This window comes from Natrix helvetica (assembly GCF_964273705.1).
Source record: "Natrix helvetica genome assembly, chromosome: 16".
NCBI lineage: Eukaryota > Metazoa > Chordata > Lepidosauria > Squamata > Natricidae > Natrix > Natrix helvetica.
Window position 1 is genome coordinate 10726830 of NC_138563.1, and position 16927 is coordinate 10743756.

Here is a 16927-nt window from a genome sequence, read left to right on the forward strand (position 1 = left end):
AATTAATGGAGAAATTAGATATTCAAATAGTGAAGAAAGTGAAATATTTGGGTATACAGCTGACTTCGAGGCGTGTAAACATTAAGGAAGAGAACTATTATAAATTAAGAAACCAGATCGAAACAGATGTAGGGAAATGGAAAAAATTTACAGCTATCCTTAATGGGAAGAGTAGCGGTAATTAAGATGAACATATTACCAAGAATGCTATTTCTATTTCAAACAATACCAATAAAGCTTGAGAAAAAGTACTTTGAAAAATAAAATAAAATAATAAAATATGTATTGCTCCTTTAATCCCCATGGCTTGCTTATGACCAGGACTTAAAAATTTTGCAAATGTGTATAAAAGCTGCTACAGCAATTTGTGTATTGGGAGCTCTCAATTTGTGATTTAGTCCGGAGAACACACCTCTTTGTGTTGCGTTTAATAAAGAGGTTGCAATTTATACAACATTTGTAGTGCAAGGTTGAAACGTTGGGTCCTTGGTGCTCTCTGAGCTTGGTGGTTTTCTTGCAAATGTTTCATGACCCAACTAGGTAACCTTATCAGTGCTAGAAGGGAGGGACTTGCAGAGGAAGAAAAGGAGGACTGTTGGGTTCCTTGGTGCCTTCTGAGTGTGGCTATTTGCTTGCAGATGTTTTATTACCCAACTAGGTAACATCATCAGTGTTACAAGAAAAGCAAGATGCAAGAAAACCAAACACCACGCAGGTTGCAATTTCCCAGCTTGTGTGATAAATCGGGAAAATAAATCGGGAAAATCAAATTCATGAAAAATTTCTCTGAAATTTCAATCTTTCTCAACCTTGCAACTTTTAAGAATTCTGGGAGTTGAAGTCCTTCCCCTGCCTGTCCCGTCCCCCCCCCTTAGGTTACCAAGTTTGAGAAATGCCAAACTAGATCTTGGGGAGAGGCTAGAGAAGGGAGTGAAAATTGCAAAGGCAAAAGGACCATATTTGCAGAAGAGAGAGATCTACAAGCTAGCCCGTCTGCATTTTAGTCTAGCAGGCAGTTTGCAATATATCCTAAAACTTAAATTCCCAGTCAGCAAAGCCATTTTAGCAGCATCTTCTGCAAACAGGCAAGAGGGACTGAAAAGGAGAATACCACCTCCTGCCCCACCCCACCCCAAGCCTTTTTCTAGCACAAACAGGAAATCCGATTTCTCTTATTTTTCTTTACAAAACCGTATTTCTGTGCTCGTTGAAAGAAACCGTTTCCGTTTTACAACTGGAGGAGGAAGCGTGTTCAAATGATTCGCACCATTTACTTTTAGTGTACTTTCCAAACGGATCGAGGATCGGCCCATCCCTCGCTCCTTCCTGCCCCCCCAAAAGCAACGCACAATTCTCAAGAGTCATCAATTCCAGATGTTGGGAACTGAAATCCAAGCATAAATTCAGGAAATGTTTTATTTAATCTCTCCGCAGGAAGGCCAAAGCAGAACTGCGGCTGTTTTTGAAGCAAGTTTTTTTTGGTGTGTGTGTGTGTGTGTGTGTGTGTAATCAGCACAGAGAGTCCCCCAAACTTTTCCAAAGTTTTTCAAGTCAATTCAGCTTAAAGGTTTCCATGAGCAAATCACACGCACTTCCTGTCCCTTTAAAAACAAAACATCCAGAGCCAAGTCTTCTGCTTTCTCTCTTTCTGCCCCACAAAAATTCAAAGAGTGACCCACCCACCCCAACAAAAACCCTGCCCCCTTCACCCCCTTTCTGCAGGTGGGGCTTCTGGTCAAAGCAGAGTTGGGAATATTTTGGGGAAGGGTTAAGTACCAAACTTATTCTTCCATTTGATTACAAAATTGAGAGAAGGACAGATAAGCGCATGGCTGGGGAATTCAAGAGGATGCTGCAATCCCTCGGGAGCCTTTCCAAAGGATTGGGGACAGGCCCTGGATGGAAAGGGCCCCAGGGGGAGGGTGGTGGGGTTTCTGAGCTAGGGGCCCCAGGAACTCCCATAGGGTTGGGAAAGTCCCCTCGCTCAGAGAGGTAAGTAGAGGGAATAATCCGAGTGGCTCCACTTTTTCGCGGGCTTGCTGGTCCGTCCAATCATGGGCAGCTTCTGGGCGTAGCGCGAGACGTGGGTTGGGCCATGGTGCTGTAGGAAACAGGTCTGGAAGAGGCGCCCCTGGCACCGCCGCTCCACCTGGCGCCCCGCGATCACAAAACTGAAGTGGGGCGCCCCCTGCAGGGAAAACCGGCACTTCTGGAAGACGTCCCGGGCCACGGGGCGGTGACCCTGCTGGCGTAGGGCGCTGCGGGAACGGGCCAGGCTGGCTGAGCGGTGCAAGGCCGGCCGGCTGGCCGAAAAGTCCGCGCGGGGGCTCTCCTCGTCCCGCGGACTGACGGTGGCGCTGGCGGTCAGCTGGGGCATCTTGCGCACGGCGTCCCCTGTGCCAAAAGCCGGCTGCTCCTTCTTGGTGTCGGTGGCCTTGGGAGGGCTGGCGGGCATCGGCCCCGCTGGGCACAGCCCCGAGCCGGTGCCAAAGCGGGTGGCCAGGCTGTCCCCAAAGAAGTAGTAGAGCTCCTGGTACATCTCGTGGAGCGAGACGGCCGGGGGGCTGGCGGGGATGCCCACCCCGGCCTGGGGGCCCCCGCTGCCCAGCTGCAGCAGGTGGCTGGCGATGCCAAAGCCGAACTCCACTTGGGCGTCCTGGAGGGGGCTGAGCCAAGGCACACCGTCCCGCGGGCGCCCCTGGGGACCCCCGCCCTCGGCCTGGACGGGCACCGAGAGGGACTGGGCCTTCATCTTGAGAAGCCGCTCAACGGCCACCTGCGGGGAGATAATTTAAACACCATAATTGCCCCCCAACTCCAACCAGTAGTTCTCATGGCGCCTGGTTTGTGCACCGTTCTGCTGAAATTGGATTTGGACCGGTCAGAATTCGAGGCAGCCCCTTCATTGTTTAGTCTGTAGCAGTGATGGTGAACCTCTCGGTTGAAGCATGCCAAAAGCGGGGGGAGCGCACCAGTGGTGGGTACAGGGTGTAGCCTGCCCGGAGCACCTGATACTGTCCCGGTATGGTGCTCCTCCCCCCCTGCCCGCCCGAGTTCCTTGCCGTGCTTTAAAGCTTTCGGCATGGTGCATACAGTGCTTGCGCAATGCTCCGCGGAGGCTTGCGGAAGCATCATTTACAGCTACAACACATGCAGGCAATGAGGTGCGCGCGAACCACGCATGTCCATGTGGGTGACGCTGGTACGGCTGGAAGGGGATCCGGGACCCACCATTGGAGCACATGTGTGCCCACACCCATAATGTGATCCCCCCCCCTGCGCACAGGTCTCACTGGGTCCCCGGTGGGCCGTTTTTCGCCCTACTCAGGCTTCAGGGAAACCTCCTGAAGGCAGGGGAGGGTGTAACATGGCCCAACATGCAAGCCGGATGTTTGGGACCCGTTGGGCCGTTTTTCCTCCCTCCGGAGGCTTCAGGGAGCTTCCTTGAAGCCTCCGGAGGGTGAAAAATGGCCGAAAATCAAGGGCGAAAATCAGTTGGCACGTCACAGGGCAACTCCTCCCATGCCCTCAGAAATGGCGCTGCCTGCCGCCTGTGGCACTCTTGCCGTAGGTTCCCCATCACGGCTCTATACCATGATGACGAAGCTGTGGCCCACGAGTACGTCAGCCGCCTCCCTAGTTCAGCTCCGTGCACCTGTGCCCACGTCTCCCACTGGTGCTCGCGAGACAAACGAGGGGGAATGCGTAGGCAGGCACAGGGGGCGCATGCAGGGGGAGGCGTGGTGGCCGGGGCACATGTGCAGGGGGGTAAGCAAATTGCATTTTGGGGGGGTTTGTGCACGCTTTGGGCACTCGGTCTGGAAAATGTGAGCCATTCACTGGCATAGAGCATATCCTACATCCGGGGTGGGGAAGGGTGGCTCCTTTATGGCCTTTGGACTTCAACTCCCATAATTCCTGGCACGACTCTTTGAATGGTCGCCTCAGGAATTCTGGGAGTTGAAGTCCACGGGTCGTAACGAGGCCTCCTTCCCCACCCCTGTCCTGCAGGGAGGTGCGACGTATATGAATATTTCACTTAGATTAAAAAAACACACACAATGGAATAGGTGAACATTTCACACATGTGAATGTGAAAAGGACGTATATTCCTGTACCAAAGTTTAGGCCGTCTAATCACTGAAGCCCCACATCATTTCGATGAACAACATCAGGGGCAGCCAAGGGGTTCTGAGCCAGCTCCCCAAACACCACAAACCCTCTGAAGGGAACGCAAAGATTCCTTTATGAGGAGCTCCGGCAGAAAGTTTCTCTCCCACTGCAGGCTAAGAAGTCCGTCCGTCCGATTAATAGTTGTCTGCCCCATCTATTCATCTCTGCCCTCTGCCTTTGATCCCCAGAGCTCAGGTGGGCTTTGCTAGCAGTGTTGGCTCTTCCGTCCCAAGGACCGGCCCATAGATTTCCACTGCTCTCCTCTCCTCTGTCTTCTGCACATCCACATGTCAGGCACTGGGCCCAGCTGCTCCTTCTCTTTCTCATCAGCCACCTCCTGACCTGGGGGCTGTTGACTCTCCATCGGAGGGTTGACGGACGGCCCAGGCTCCGCCTCTCTCTCTCTCTCCTTTCTTTCTCTCTGTCTCTCTCCTCCCTCTCTCCCCCTCTCTGATTTGGCATTTGATTTTACAGAGGCATCCTTCCCTCCCTTCACTGGATCAAGCACAAAACTAGTCCCCAACATATGACGGTTTGTTTAAGGACTATTCGAGAGTCCAGTGTTGCTGAAAACGGTGACTTGTGAGATCCTCTCGCATTGACAGGTAGTTCTTGACTTACAACTATTCACTTAGCGACTGTTCAATGTTACGACAGCATGGAAAAAGTGACGTGACCGTTTTTCACACTCATGGCCCCTCCCCTGTGGTCACAGGGTCAAAATTCAGGCGCTTGGTTCGTATTTATGACGGTCGCATGCCTGGAGATCCCGTAACGACCCCTTGTGACCTTCCCAGACGGCAAGCAAAATCAATGGGGGGAATCAATTGGATGCGCTTAGTGACCACAGCAAAAAACGGTCGTAAAGTTAGGCGTGTCTCCCTTATTAATTGAATCCCTAAGCAACGGCAATTGTGGTCGTAAGTCGAGGACTGCCAGCAAATGCTACAGTTCTTTACAAAGCGCTCTGGCCCGCAGTTGGCCCCAGGCCTGAGAGACTCACCAGGATGGCCCCGTAGACCTTGTGCCCGTCTGCCTTGACCTGAGCGTTGGACACCGAATAATCGTCCAGCACCACCTGCAGGTTGGACCAGTAGGTGGAGAGGTGGGGGTAGAGGACTCGCTGCACCGCCTGAGGAGGGGGAGGGGGGGAGAGGCCCGTGAGAGGTCAGCAGGCATGGGGGAGGGACCCCCAAAACCACCGAGGGGCAGGCCGCCACACTTACCTCCCATCCCAAGGCGTGCAGCCCCACCACGGCCCCGTAGTGCGAGCAGAGCGGGCGGACGGGATCGGCCAACACCTTCTGGAGGGTGAGCAGGATCTGGTGGTACAAGCTGCTCACCAGATCCCCGTGAGTCCTGAGAAAGTGGGAAGGAAAGCCCAAGGGATCCCACGTGCGCTCTGACCCAAGCCACCTGGGCTTCATCGTGGGGGCCTCCCATTGGAGAGTTGACGCCCAGCCTTGAAGCGGGGTTTCTCAACCGTGGCGGCTTGAAGGGGCGTGGACTTCAATTCCCAGAATCCCCCAGTCAGCTGGGCGGGTCCCTGGTGCTCTCTGAGCTTGGTGGTTTTCTTAAAGACATTTCATTACCAAAGTAGGTAACATCATCAGTGCTAGAGTTTACGACCTTAACTTTGTTGTTGTTAGTTGCAAAGTCATGTTGACCAATGGTGACCTGATGGACCACGTTCCTCCAGGCCTTCCTGTCCTCTCCCCTCCTCTGGAGTCCATTGAAGCTCACGCCGATGGCTTCAATGACTCCATCCAGCCTCCTCCTTCTCTGCCGTCCCCTTCTTCTTCTTTTGCCCTCCATCCTTCCCAGCATGAGGCTCTTCTCCAGGGAGTCCTTCTTCCTTCTCATCAGGTGGCCAAAGTCTTTGAGTTTCCTCTTCAGGATCTGGCCTTCTCAAGAGCAGCCAGGGTTGATCTCCTCTGACCGGTTGGATGGCCTTGCAGTCCAAGGGACTCAATGCAGGAGTCTTCTTCTCCAGCACCAGAGTCCAAAGGCCTTCGTTCTTTGATGCTCAGCCTTCCTTATGGACCGAGCTTTGTTGCAACTGGGAAAACCACTGCCTTACTTTTGATTGGCAGGGTGATTTCTCTGCTTTTTAGGATGCTGTCTGGATTTGACAACCTTAACTACCTAGCACCGCCTTAAACTATAAATAGCTAAAATCTCCCCTGGCTAAATTTGCACCACCACTACGTTAGCATGAAATCTTCCCCAAAGGAAGCCAATTCATGGCCCAACTAGTGAACCTCATCAGTGACTGAAATAAATTCATATTTGCTTTTGTGAAATTCCATTCACTGATGATGTTCCCTAGTTGGGTCATGAAATGTCTGGATAAAAACAATCCAGCTCAGAAAATGGCAAGGACCCCACAGGCACCGTCCTCTTCTTCTTCCTCTTTCTCCTCCTCCATTCCACAAGCCCCACTCCCTCCTCCTAGCACTGATGAGGTTACCTAGTTTGGCCATGAAACGTCTGCAAGAAAACCACCAAGCTCAGAGAGCACCATGAAGACCAATGAGTCAAGATGGGCTCCAGGGCAACGGGCAGAGTGTTGAGTGAAATTTGAAGCATACTGTTTGCAAACCCTACTCCTTTCCAGCACTGATGGGGTAACCTAGTTGGGTTAATGAGATGTCTACCCGCAGAGAGCCCCAAGGATCCCACAGTTCAACTCTTTCTTCCAATTTTGATCTGAGGCCCCCCGCCCTCCGCGGTCTTTGGCCATCAACTGCAGGCATGGGGCTTCCTGTCAGGGGCCCGGGGGTCTTGGGGGGGGCATTACCAGAAGATCTGACCCAAGAGCAGGGCCGCGTAGTCGCGCAGAGTCCAGTGGTCGTTCAGGGGGTTGATGGAGGCAGCCAAAGGCTCCAGGACGCAGTACATCACGCTGGCAATGAGGCTCTTGACGTAAGACCCCAGGCACAGGTAGGGGTTCTGGATGAGGCTCTTGGCCATGTGCAGGAGGCGGTTGAGCTGCTCCAGGTCGTGGCTCACCGACTTGACCTGCAAAGGAAGCCAGAGAGCAAACCTCTCACCCAAGGGAGACCCCAGCCTTCCCCAAGCCCCCCCCCCCCCCCCCGCTGTATGTGCGGCAGAGAACTGAAGACCAGCTGACCCTGTCTGTCTTTCTGGCTAGAGGCCTCGTCTGAAGCCATCATCAGTGGGACGGCTGCCCCATCCCTGGAGGTTTTTCAAGAAGAGACTGGGCAGCCATTTGTCTGAAAGGGCCTCCTGCTTGAGACAGGGGGTTGGACTACAAGACCTCCAGGGGCCCTTCCAGCCCTGGGAGGGCATTGGCCCCGCTGGGCCAGCCCTGAGCCGGTGCCGAAGAATTAATAACTATATAATTGCATCTTGAAAGCAATTTAAATACGAGGGTAACGATAAAGGAGGCTGCAAGCTATTGATTTATTTCCTCCAAGGAAAATGGGTATAAATGATCTGGAATCGGAGATGAATTATCTTCCAGAAGAGTTGAAGCTCACACTAGTGAGAGTAAAAGATTGGCCGGTTAACTTTCTCTTAACACCCACCGATCCTGTCAAGATTGAACTGCTTTGCTTCTTTCAATATTCCTTATTTTGGGTTCACTAGATGGAGCTTGTCGATCAGAAAGGTCGGCAGTTCGGCGGTTCGAATCCCTAGCACTGCCTAACGGAGTGAGCTCCCGTCACTTGTCCCAGCTTCTGCCAACCTAGCAGTTCGAAAGTAGGTAAAAAATGCAAGTAGGAAAAAATAGGATCCACCTTTGGTGGGAAAGGAAGAGCGTTCCGTGCGCCTTTGGCATTGAGTCATGCCGGCCACGCGACCACGGAGACGTCTTCAGACAGCTCTGGCTCTTCGGCTTTGAAACGGAGATGAGCACTGCCCCCTAGAGCCGGGAAAGACTAGCACTTATGTGCAGGGGGAACCTTTATCTTTACTAGATGGGCAGTTGACATCTCTATCCTTACGGAAATATCTGGTTGCATCCCATAATTTTCTATGAAATAGAATGTTATTGCTGGCTAAAGTCAACTTCCAAAAAGCCCTGTCATGTGGATAAAAGAGGAAACATTTCTGGTCTTCGATGCTGCAAAGTTAAACTAAAATGGTGAAATGATCTGGGCCAGCTCCTCATGAATGGAGAAGAAGGAGCAATTTATGAATGAATGGAGGAAGGAAGGAAGGAAGGAAGGACGGACGCACTCTTCACTCACCCCACTCACGATGTAGACAAAGTAAGGCAGGAGAGCTGCAATCTTCGAATTGGTCTGTAAATCTTGGAGGGCAACCTAGGCAGGAAGGAGAGAGAAGGGTTCAACTCGTTGGTGTTGGTCAACATTTGTAACGGATTAACAGAATTGGAAGGGGCCTTGGAGGTCATCTAGTCCACCACCCCTCCCAAGCAGGAGACCCTACATCATTTCTGACAGATGCCAGTCCAGTCTCTTCTTGAAAGCCTCCAGGGATGAAGCTCCCACAACTTCCGAAGGCAACTTCTGTTCCATGGGTCGGTTGATCTCCCTGTCAGGAAATTCCTCCATATTTCCAGGTTGAATCTCTCCTGGGTCAGTTTCCCTCCATTCTTCCTTCTCTGGCCTTCAGGGGCTTTGGGAAATAGCTTGACCCTCAAATATTGGAAGATGCTCTCCTGTCTCCCTTGGTCCTTCTCTTCCCTAGACTAGTCATGCCGAGTACTTAACAGATTAACAGAGTTGGATCTTGTGGGTCATCTAGTCCAACCCCCACCCAAGCAGGAGACCCTACACCCTTCTGTCCAGTCTCTTCTTGAAAGCCTCCAGGGATGAAGCTCCCACAACGTCTGAAGGCAACTTCTGTTCCATGGGTTGATGGCTCTCCCTGTCAGGAAATTCCTCCATATTTCCAGGTTGAATCTCTCCTTGGTCAGTTTCCCTCCATTCTTCCTTCTCTGGCCTTCAGGGACCTTGGAAAATAGCTTGACCCTCAAATATTGGAAGATGCTCTCCTGTCTCCCTTGGTCCTTCTCTTCCCTAGACTAGTCATGCCGAGTACTTAACAGATTAACAGAGTGGGATCTTGTGGGTCATCTAGTCCAACCCCCACCCAAGCAGGAGACCCTACACCCTTCTGTCCAGTCTCTTCTTGAAAGCCTCCAGGGATGAAGCTCCCACAACGTCTGAAGGCAACTTCTGTTCCATGGGTTGATGGCTCTCCCTGTCAGGAAATTTCTTCTAAAACTGAAGGTTTCACGAGGTGGGTCCCCAAAATGGCTGCCCAGTAGAGGTGGGATCAGCCACAAGGACCAATATGAGGGTTCTTGGGGCCCACCATCTTCAAATCCCTTCATTTCCCTCCAATTCCTGTCCTCTTGTATCAGAACCCCCTGACTCACTTTCATCAGCTGAGGGTCATCGCCCAGGACGGCTCGAGTCACGTGTTGGTAGTACTTCAACAGGTCGTCTGTCAGCACAGAGACGGCACTGGGCACTGGAAAGAGAAATGAAGGGGAGATCTTGGAACCCCAGAAAGGAAGTGACAGGGTAGAGTGGGAAACCCACATACCCTTACCAGTTGAATTACACTTCCCAGGATCCCCCATCCCTTCAGAGAGGGAGCTGCTGAGAAATATTCTCAGATTCTCCATTTGTGCAATAAAGCATTCACTGCACACCCGAAATATCCCAGTTATATATATTTGGTCACACAATTCACCAATGTTTTTCAAGGCAGGCAGCTTTAGGAGAGATGGACTTCCAACTCCCAGAATTCCCCAGCCAGCATGCTTCAAAATGGGTGGACTTCAACGCCCAGAAATCCTCAGCTGGGTGTTGACGTCCACACACCCTAAAGTTGGCGAGATGGTGAAATGCTCCAATATATGACCTCTGATGAACGAAGTAAAGAAGAAAAAAAGCACAATTGTTGCTCTCAAAATAAAGATGCGATCCCCGATTGTGCTGGCCTGTTTCAAGAAGTACCACCAAACCTGCGCTAACAATCCTTACCTGAGCCTTGTGCCTCAAGGTTGCCTTTCCCATCCAGGTAGGAGATGTGAACTAGGAGAGAAGAGAGACACAATGGCAGAGATGCCGCCCGGGAACTGCTGGGAAACTGCTGATGACTTTCTACCCTAGGGAGCATTTTAGCTTACTGCATCTGCGTATGGTTTGCCAACTGCACAGTGGCAGCTAGGACAGAGCTCCAGAGGGTCACTGGTTGCCCTCTCCCTTCTTTGGAAGAGCTTTATAGCTCCCGCTGTCTGAAGAAAGTTTAAAACATTCTCAAAGATCCATCTCATCCCGAGCAGCCTTTTGTCAGGGTTCCAAATAGCATCCAAAAGTCAATCAGAGTCCGAGGCAAAGGATTCCTCAAAGTTCCAATTGATGAAGAGAGCCATGTTGGGAAACATCTGGGAAAACCCCAATCTGAAAGCTTCCCGGTTTCCCCCACCCAGTTGAAAGTTCAAGATCCTACCCCCCACACCCACAAATCCATCCCATGGTCCCATCTCCCACTGCCATGCTGGCAGCTTCCACCCATCCAGTTCCAGTCAGGTGCACAGGTGCAGAGACAAAGGATGACCTTGGCTTTCTAGAAAGAATATTGTTATGGCTACCTATCATCTAACTCCGTACGATCTCCCGCTCCCATTTTCCCACAATAGAAAATGCACTGTAGAATAATAGAAAGAGTGGCAGGCGAAAGATCCGAAAGAAAGATGGCTGCAGGCTGACACCTTTTTTAAAAAAACTATTACCATCTGGCAGACGGTACAGGACAATAAAAACAAGGACAAATAGGCTGAAAAACAGCTTCTATCCCAAGGCAGTAACTATGTTGAATTCTACCGTATTTGCAATATTAATGCAATATCAGGGGGTTTCAATTCAATTGTAAAGAACGTGAAATATGCGTGTTTTTGTTTTACTGTTTTAGTTTTCTTATGTATAATGTAAACTGAAGATGGCATTTAATTTCATTGTACCAGGTGCAATGACAATAAAGCAGGGGTGTCCAAACTTGGGAACTTTAAGACTTGTGGACTTCAACTCCCAGAATTCCCCAGCCTGCATATTAAGCAAATCCCTGCAGTTATGAAGAGAAACACACAGCTGTTAAGCAAATCCAGCTTCCCCAACTGTCTTTGCTTATCAGAGTGGACGGCCACTCGTCTGAAATAGTACAGGTTCTCCTGCCTGAGCAGGGGGTTGGACTAGATGACCTACAAGGTCCCTTCCAACTCTTGTTATTCTATAACCAGTGGAACAGAAGTAGCCTCCAGGAGTTGTGGGAGCTGCATCCCTGGAGATTTTTAAGAAGAGACCGGGCAGTCACTTGTCTGAAATGTAGAGGGTCTCCTGCCTGAGCAAGGGGTTGGGCTAGAAGACCTCCAAGACCCCTTCCAGCTCTAGCTGGATGATCAGAAATGGGCTAGGAAGGTGGGAAATTCATTAACATGCTGATCGTGTGACCGGAGGGGTGGGGAGGGGGGATGTTGTTACAGTGATGAGTGTGAGGATAACTTATGTCCTTTTTTCATTTGGATTTTGAACAGTTTCCCAATATTTTCATCTCTCTTTTACATTCCGATAAACAAACTCAAAATTTCAATGGTAACTTTGAACAGTTATTAACGAATGCTTGCAGATTTTTGGACTGATCAACAACCCAGACGTATTTTGCTAGCATTTTGGTCCTGAACCTAGAAGCACCTGGAGCTGCGATCTGAACTGGACCAAGGGGAAGGCCATCCCCGGAAGGCAGCTCCATGGTCAGGGAGTGACCGGGAGGAGATCACCGGGTGGCCTCCCATCCCCCTCCTCTCCCCCCCTGGCCTACCTCTCACGGCTGTCTCCGCACAGTCCTTGGGGAGGCTGGTGGCCAAAGCGACCTCCACCAGGTTGACCTCACGGTCTTCTTGGAAGTAGAGCTCTCCTTCCTTAATGGCCCGGAAGGGCAGAGGGTCCGGAGAGCCATGGCCACACACCACCTGCAACAGCAACAGCCTCAGGATCCGCATTGGTCTCTGACTCGGGGACTTCGACTCCCAGAATTCCTCAGCCAGCCATGCTGGTTGGCCTGGCAACGACGGCATTTTATTGCCTAGGCAGGCGGGCCTCAAGTTACGACCCTACATTACTGTTGCTAAGCGAGACGGTTAAGTGAGCTTTGTCCCGTTTTACGACCTTCCTTGCCACAGTTGTTAAGTGAATCCCTGCAGTTGTTAGTTTAGCCACACAGCTCTCCAGACCAAAGGGATGTCTACAGGTGGTCCTCGACTTACAACCGCAATTGAGCCCCAAATTGTGTTGCTAAGCGAGACGGCTGTTAAGAGAATTTAGCCCCATTTTACGACCTTTCCTGCCACCGTTGTTAACTGAATCACTGCTGTGGCTAAGTTAGTCACACGGTTGTTAAGTGAACCTGGCTTCCCCATTGACTTTGCTGGTCAGAAGGTCGCAAAAGGGGATCGCGTGACCCGGGGACACTGCAACCGTCATAAATATGAGTCGGTTGCCAAGCATCTGAGTTTTGATCACGTGACCTACGGTCATAGGTGTGAAAAACGGTCAGGTTTTTTCACTGCCTTTCTAACTTCAAATGGCCACTAAATGAACCGTCGTAAGTTGAGACTCTATGTGTCTCTGTATGGACAAATGCCCTCCCAAGGCCCCCGGGACCTTCCTCACTTCCACGTTGCTCCATCGGAGAGCCCGGTTGAAGTCTTCCACCGTCAGCTTCCGCCGTTTGGTGTGCTTCATGAACTGGGAGCTGTTCTAGAGGGAGGCAAGAAGGAGTCCGACGTAAACACAGAGCCCCCCCCCCCCCCAAACAGCGTCCTGAGTTAAGCGCTGCGCAGTTGCCAGAGGTGACCGTGAGCGATCGGAAAGCGATCAATGGGTGGGGGTCAGCTGTCAGGTCCCACAGACCCCTATCGAGACGCTGCCATTCTGGTGGGGAAGGGACCTGGGTGCATTAAGTAGAATAATATAGAATATAAAATAGGGATAGGGATCGAATAGGGAATACAATAGAATGGAATAGGAATAGAATAAAATAGGAATAGGAACGAATAGTAATAGAATGCAGAATAGAATAAAATAGTAATAGAATGCAGAATAGAATAGTAATAGGAACGAATAGTAATAGAATGCAGAATAGAATAGAATAAAATAGGAATAGGAATGGAATAGGAATAGAAATAGTAATAGAATGCAGAATAGAATAGAATAGAATAGGAATAGGAAGGAATAGTAATAGAATGCAGAATAGAATAGAATAAAATAGGAATAGGAATGGAATAGGAATAGAAATAGGAATAGAATGCAGAATAGAATAGGAAGGAATAGTAATAGAATGCAGAATAGAATAGAATAAAATAGGAATAGGAATGGAATAGGAATAGAAATAGGAATAGAATGCAGAATAGAATAGGAAGGAATAGTAATAGAATGCAGAATAGAATAGAATAGAATAGGAAGGAATAGTAAGAATGCAGAATAGAATAGAATAGGAAGGAATAGTAAGAATGCAGAATAGAATAGGAAGGAATAGTAATAGAATGCAGAATAGAATAGAATAGGAAGGAATAGTAAGAATGCAGAATAGAATAGGAAGGAATAGTAAGAATGCAGAATAGAATAGAATAGAATAGAAAGGAATAGTAATAGAATGCAGAATAGAATAGGAAGGAATAGTAAGAATGCAGAATAGAATAGAATAGGAAGGAATAGTAATAGAATGCAGAATAGAATAGGAAGGAATAGTAAGAATGCAGAATAGAATAGAATAGAATAGAATAGGAAGGAATAGTAAGAATGCAGAATAGAATAAAATAGGAAGGAATAGTAATAGAATGTAGAATAGAATAGGAAGGAATAGTAATAGAATGCAGAATAGAATAGGAAGGAATAGTAATAGAATGCAGAATAGAATAGGAAGGAATAGTAAGAATGCAGAATAGAATAAAATAGGAAGGAATAGTAAGAATGCAGAATAGAATAAAATAGGAAGGAATAGTAATAGAATGCAGAATAGAATAGGAAGGAATAGTAATAGAATGCAGAATAGAATAGGAAGGAATAGTAATAGAATGCAGAATAGAATAGAATAGGAAGGAATAGTAAGAATGCAGAATAGAATAAAATAGGAAGGAATAGTAATAGAATGTAGAATAGAATAGGAAGGAATAGTAATAGAATGCAGAATAGAATAGGAAGGAATAGTAAGAATGCAGAATAGAATAGAATAGGAAGGAATAGTAATAGAATGTAGAATAGAATAGGAAGGAATAGTAATAGAATGCAGAATAGAATAGGAAGGAATAGTAAGAATGCAGAATAGAATAGAATAGGAAGGAATAGTAATAGAATGTAGAATAGAATAGGAAGGAATAGTAATAGAATGCAGAATAGAATAGGAAGGAATAGTAAGAATGCAGAATAGAATAGAATAGGAAGGAATAGTAAGAATGCAGAATAGAATAAAATAGGAAGGAATAGTAATAGAATGCAGAATAGAATAGGAAGGAATAGTAATAGAATGCAGAATAGAATAGGAAGGAATAGTAAGAATGCAGAATAGAATAGAATAGGAAGGAATAGTAATAGAATGCAGAATAGAATAGGAAGGAATAGTAAGAATGCAGAATAGAATAGAATAGGAAGGAATAGTAATGGCATGTCTTATTTTGCGGCCGCCCGTTTTGCTTATTATACCTTATTAAGCAGCCAGTCATAAACCGAGGACTACCCGTACAGCTCCAAGGTCCCTTCCAACCCAATTTCTGTGGCCCTCACCTGTGTTGCTTCTCGCAGACGGTAGCAGACATCTTCAGCCAGCAGAGCAGCCACCTCGTCGGTCAGCTCCACACCCGCGCTTTCGGCCATCAGCCGGACCGACTCCCGCGGGATCTCCACAAAGCGCCGTTCTTCCCGTTCAGACATGACACCGGTCCTGGGAGGAAGGAGGGGAGCCCCGCAGCTGTCACACACAACACAGAGGCAGGGGAGCACTTTTAAAAAACGCTTTAGGAAGGCCGCCCTTGGAAGACTGCGTCCAGTTTTGGTCACCACGATGCAAAAAAAATGCTGAGACTCTAGAAAGAGCGCAGATGATTTAAGCGGCTGGAGGCTATAAAATATGAAGAACGATTGCAGGAATTGGGTATGGCCAGTCTAGGGAAGAGAAGGATTAGGGGGGACAGGATAGCCTTGAAGTGAAGGAAATGATATTAAGTTACTCTTTTATAAAATGTTAAAAGGTTACTTTTCTATTCTTTTACGATGTTAAATGTAGAAGCCATTATATTTTCTTGCCTAAAATGTGCAATACATTATTGTGTTTTTGCTAACCACAAAATGTGTTCAGTGAATAGGAAAAGAGAACCTTTGTTATTCCAAGCCTACCTACAAGTTAGATAGGAAGCCACCTGCTCAGACGAAAGGCACCAGAAAGAAGCCAAGTAAGAGATAGGGGCCTCTCAAGAAAATGTCAAGTGGACCCTTTAGAGTACGGAATGACGAAAGAAACGATGTAAACGATGAATGAGCAGGAAGGGGAGGAAGTTTCTGGGGAGTGGAATGCATAAAGTGTATTGTTTGAATGCTGTTCTTTGCTCTCCTTGTACTCGATCCGCTTGGGAGGAGACTTGGAGGCCGACTTTGCAAACGCTTTTTATTTTTCTGTAAATAAACCTTTTTGAATTGTGAACCAGACCTGTCTCTGTGTTGTGAGGGTTTAATCATTGGGTTTTTAATCTGCCACAAAGAAGAGTGGGGGGGTCAACCTATTCTCCAAAGCTCCCGAAGGCAGGACAAAAAGCAACAGATGGAAACTAAACAAAGAGAGAAGCAACCTGGAGCAAAGGAGAAACTTCCGGACAGGGAGAACAATTAACCAGTGGAACGGTTTGCCACCAGAAGTTTTGGGTGCTTCATCCCCGGAGCTTTTTTCAAGTAGAGACTGTCTGCAGTGGTCCAGGGTCTCTTGCTTGAGCAGGGGGTTGGACTAGATGACTTCCAAAGTCCCTTCCAACCTTGTTGTTTTGTTAATGGGGTCCCAAAATCACTCTGTGGGAAAGATTGGCTGGGTGCCACCGTGTAATTCTCACATCCATGCAAACAATGCAGAATTCTCATTCTTAGCTACACGATTCCCAGACATCCAATGACCAGAAGGACTCAGAGGAAGAAAGATAAAGAAAGAGAGAGAGAGAGAGAGAGAGAGAGAGAGAGAGAGAGAGAGAGAAAGAAAGATAAAGAAAGCGAGAGAGAAATAAAGACACACAGAGAGAGAAAGATAAAGAAAGAAAGAAAGAAAGAAAGAAAGAAAGAAAGAAAGAAAGAAAGAGAAATAAAGACACACAGAGAGAGAAAGATAAAGAAAGAAAGAGAGAGAGAGAGGGAAAGATAGAGAAATAAAGACAGAGAGAGAGAGAGAGAGAATGATAATGAAAGAAAGATAAAGAAAGAGAGAAAGAGACCCCCCCCCAAAATGCAAAGAGGGAAATGAAATCCTGGGGAGGGGGGAGGCAGGAAAGAGGCGCCACTCACCCGCCCCTCCTTCAGCCCCGTCCGGGCGCCTCCAGCCCCTCCAGCCGCCAGCAGAGCTCGCTGATCCCGGCGCTCCCATGGACGACCACGTGATCAGGAAAGGGCGGAAGCCGCCCCTGCCAGAAGTCTGTCGCGTGTCAGCTCCTTAAAGGGGCAGCGCTCTCTTCAACCAAGCTCTTTGGATAGGCCAGCGTTCCCCACCTTCGTCGGGTTTAAGA

At 48.5% G+C, this 16927-nt stretch overlaps 1 protein-coding gene across 2 annotated transcripts; it reads right to left on the bottom strand.

The window, feature by feature from the left end:
* Positions 1–1390: 1390 nt before the first annotated feature.
* TAF6L (TATA-box binding protein associated factor 6 like) lies at positions 1391–16833 on the bottom strand. Of its 2 annotated transcripts, none has more exons than XM_081968343.1 (11): positions 16710–16833; positions 14955–15111; positions 12846–12932; positions 11995–12145; positions 10161–10211; positions 9548–9642; positions 8391–8465; positions 6974–7194; positions 5400–5532; positions 5177–5305; positions 1391–2776 (listed from the first exon to the last, which is right to left on the bottom strand). In XM_081968343.1, the coding sequence occupies exons 2-11, from the start codon at positions 15099–15101 to the stop codon at positions 1985–1987; spliced, it is 1881 nt and encodes a 626-aa protein (XP_081824469.1). In that variant the 5' UTR covers positions 15102–15111; positions 16710–16833; the 3' UTR covers positions 1391–1984. The 2 variants fall into 2 exon arrangements, with proteins under 2 accessions (XP_081824469.1, XP_081824468.1); XM_081968342.1 differs by having other exon boundaries at positions 14955–15138.
* Positions 16834–16927: the final 94 nt, after the last annotated feature.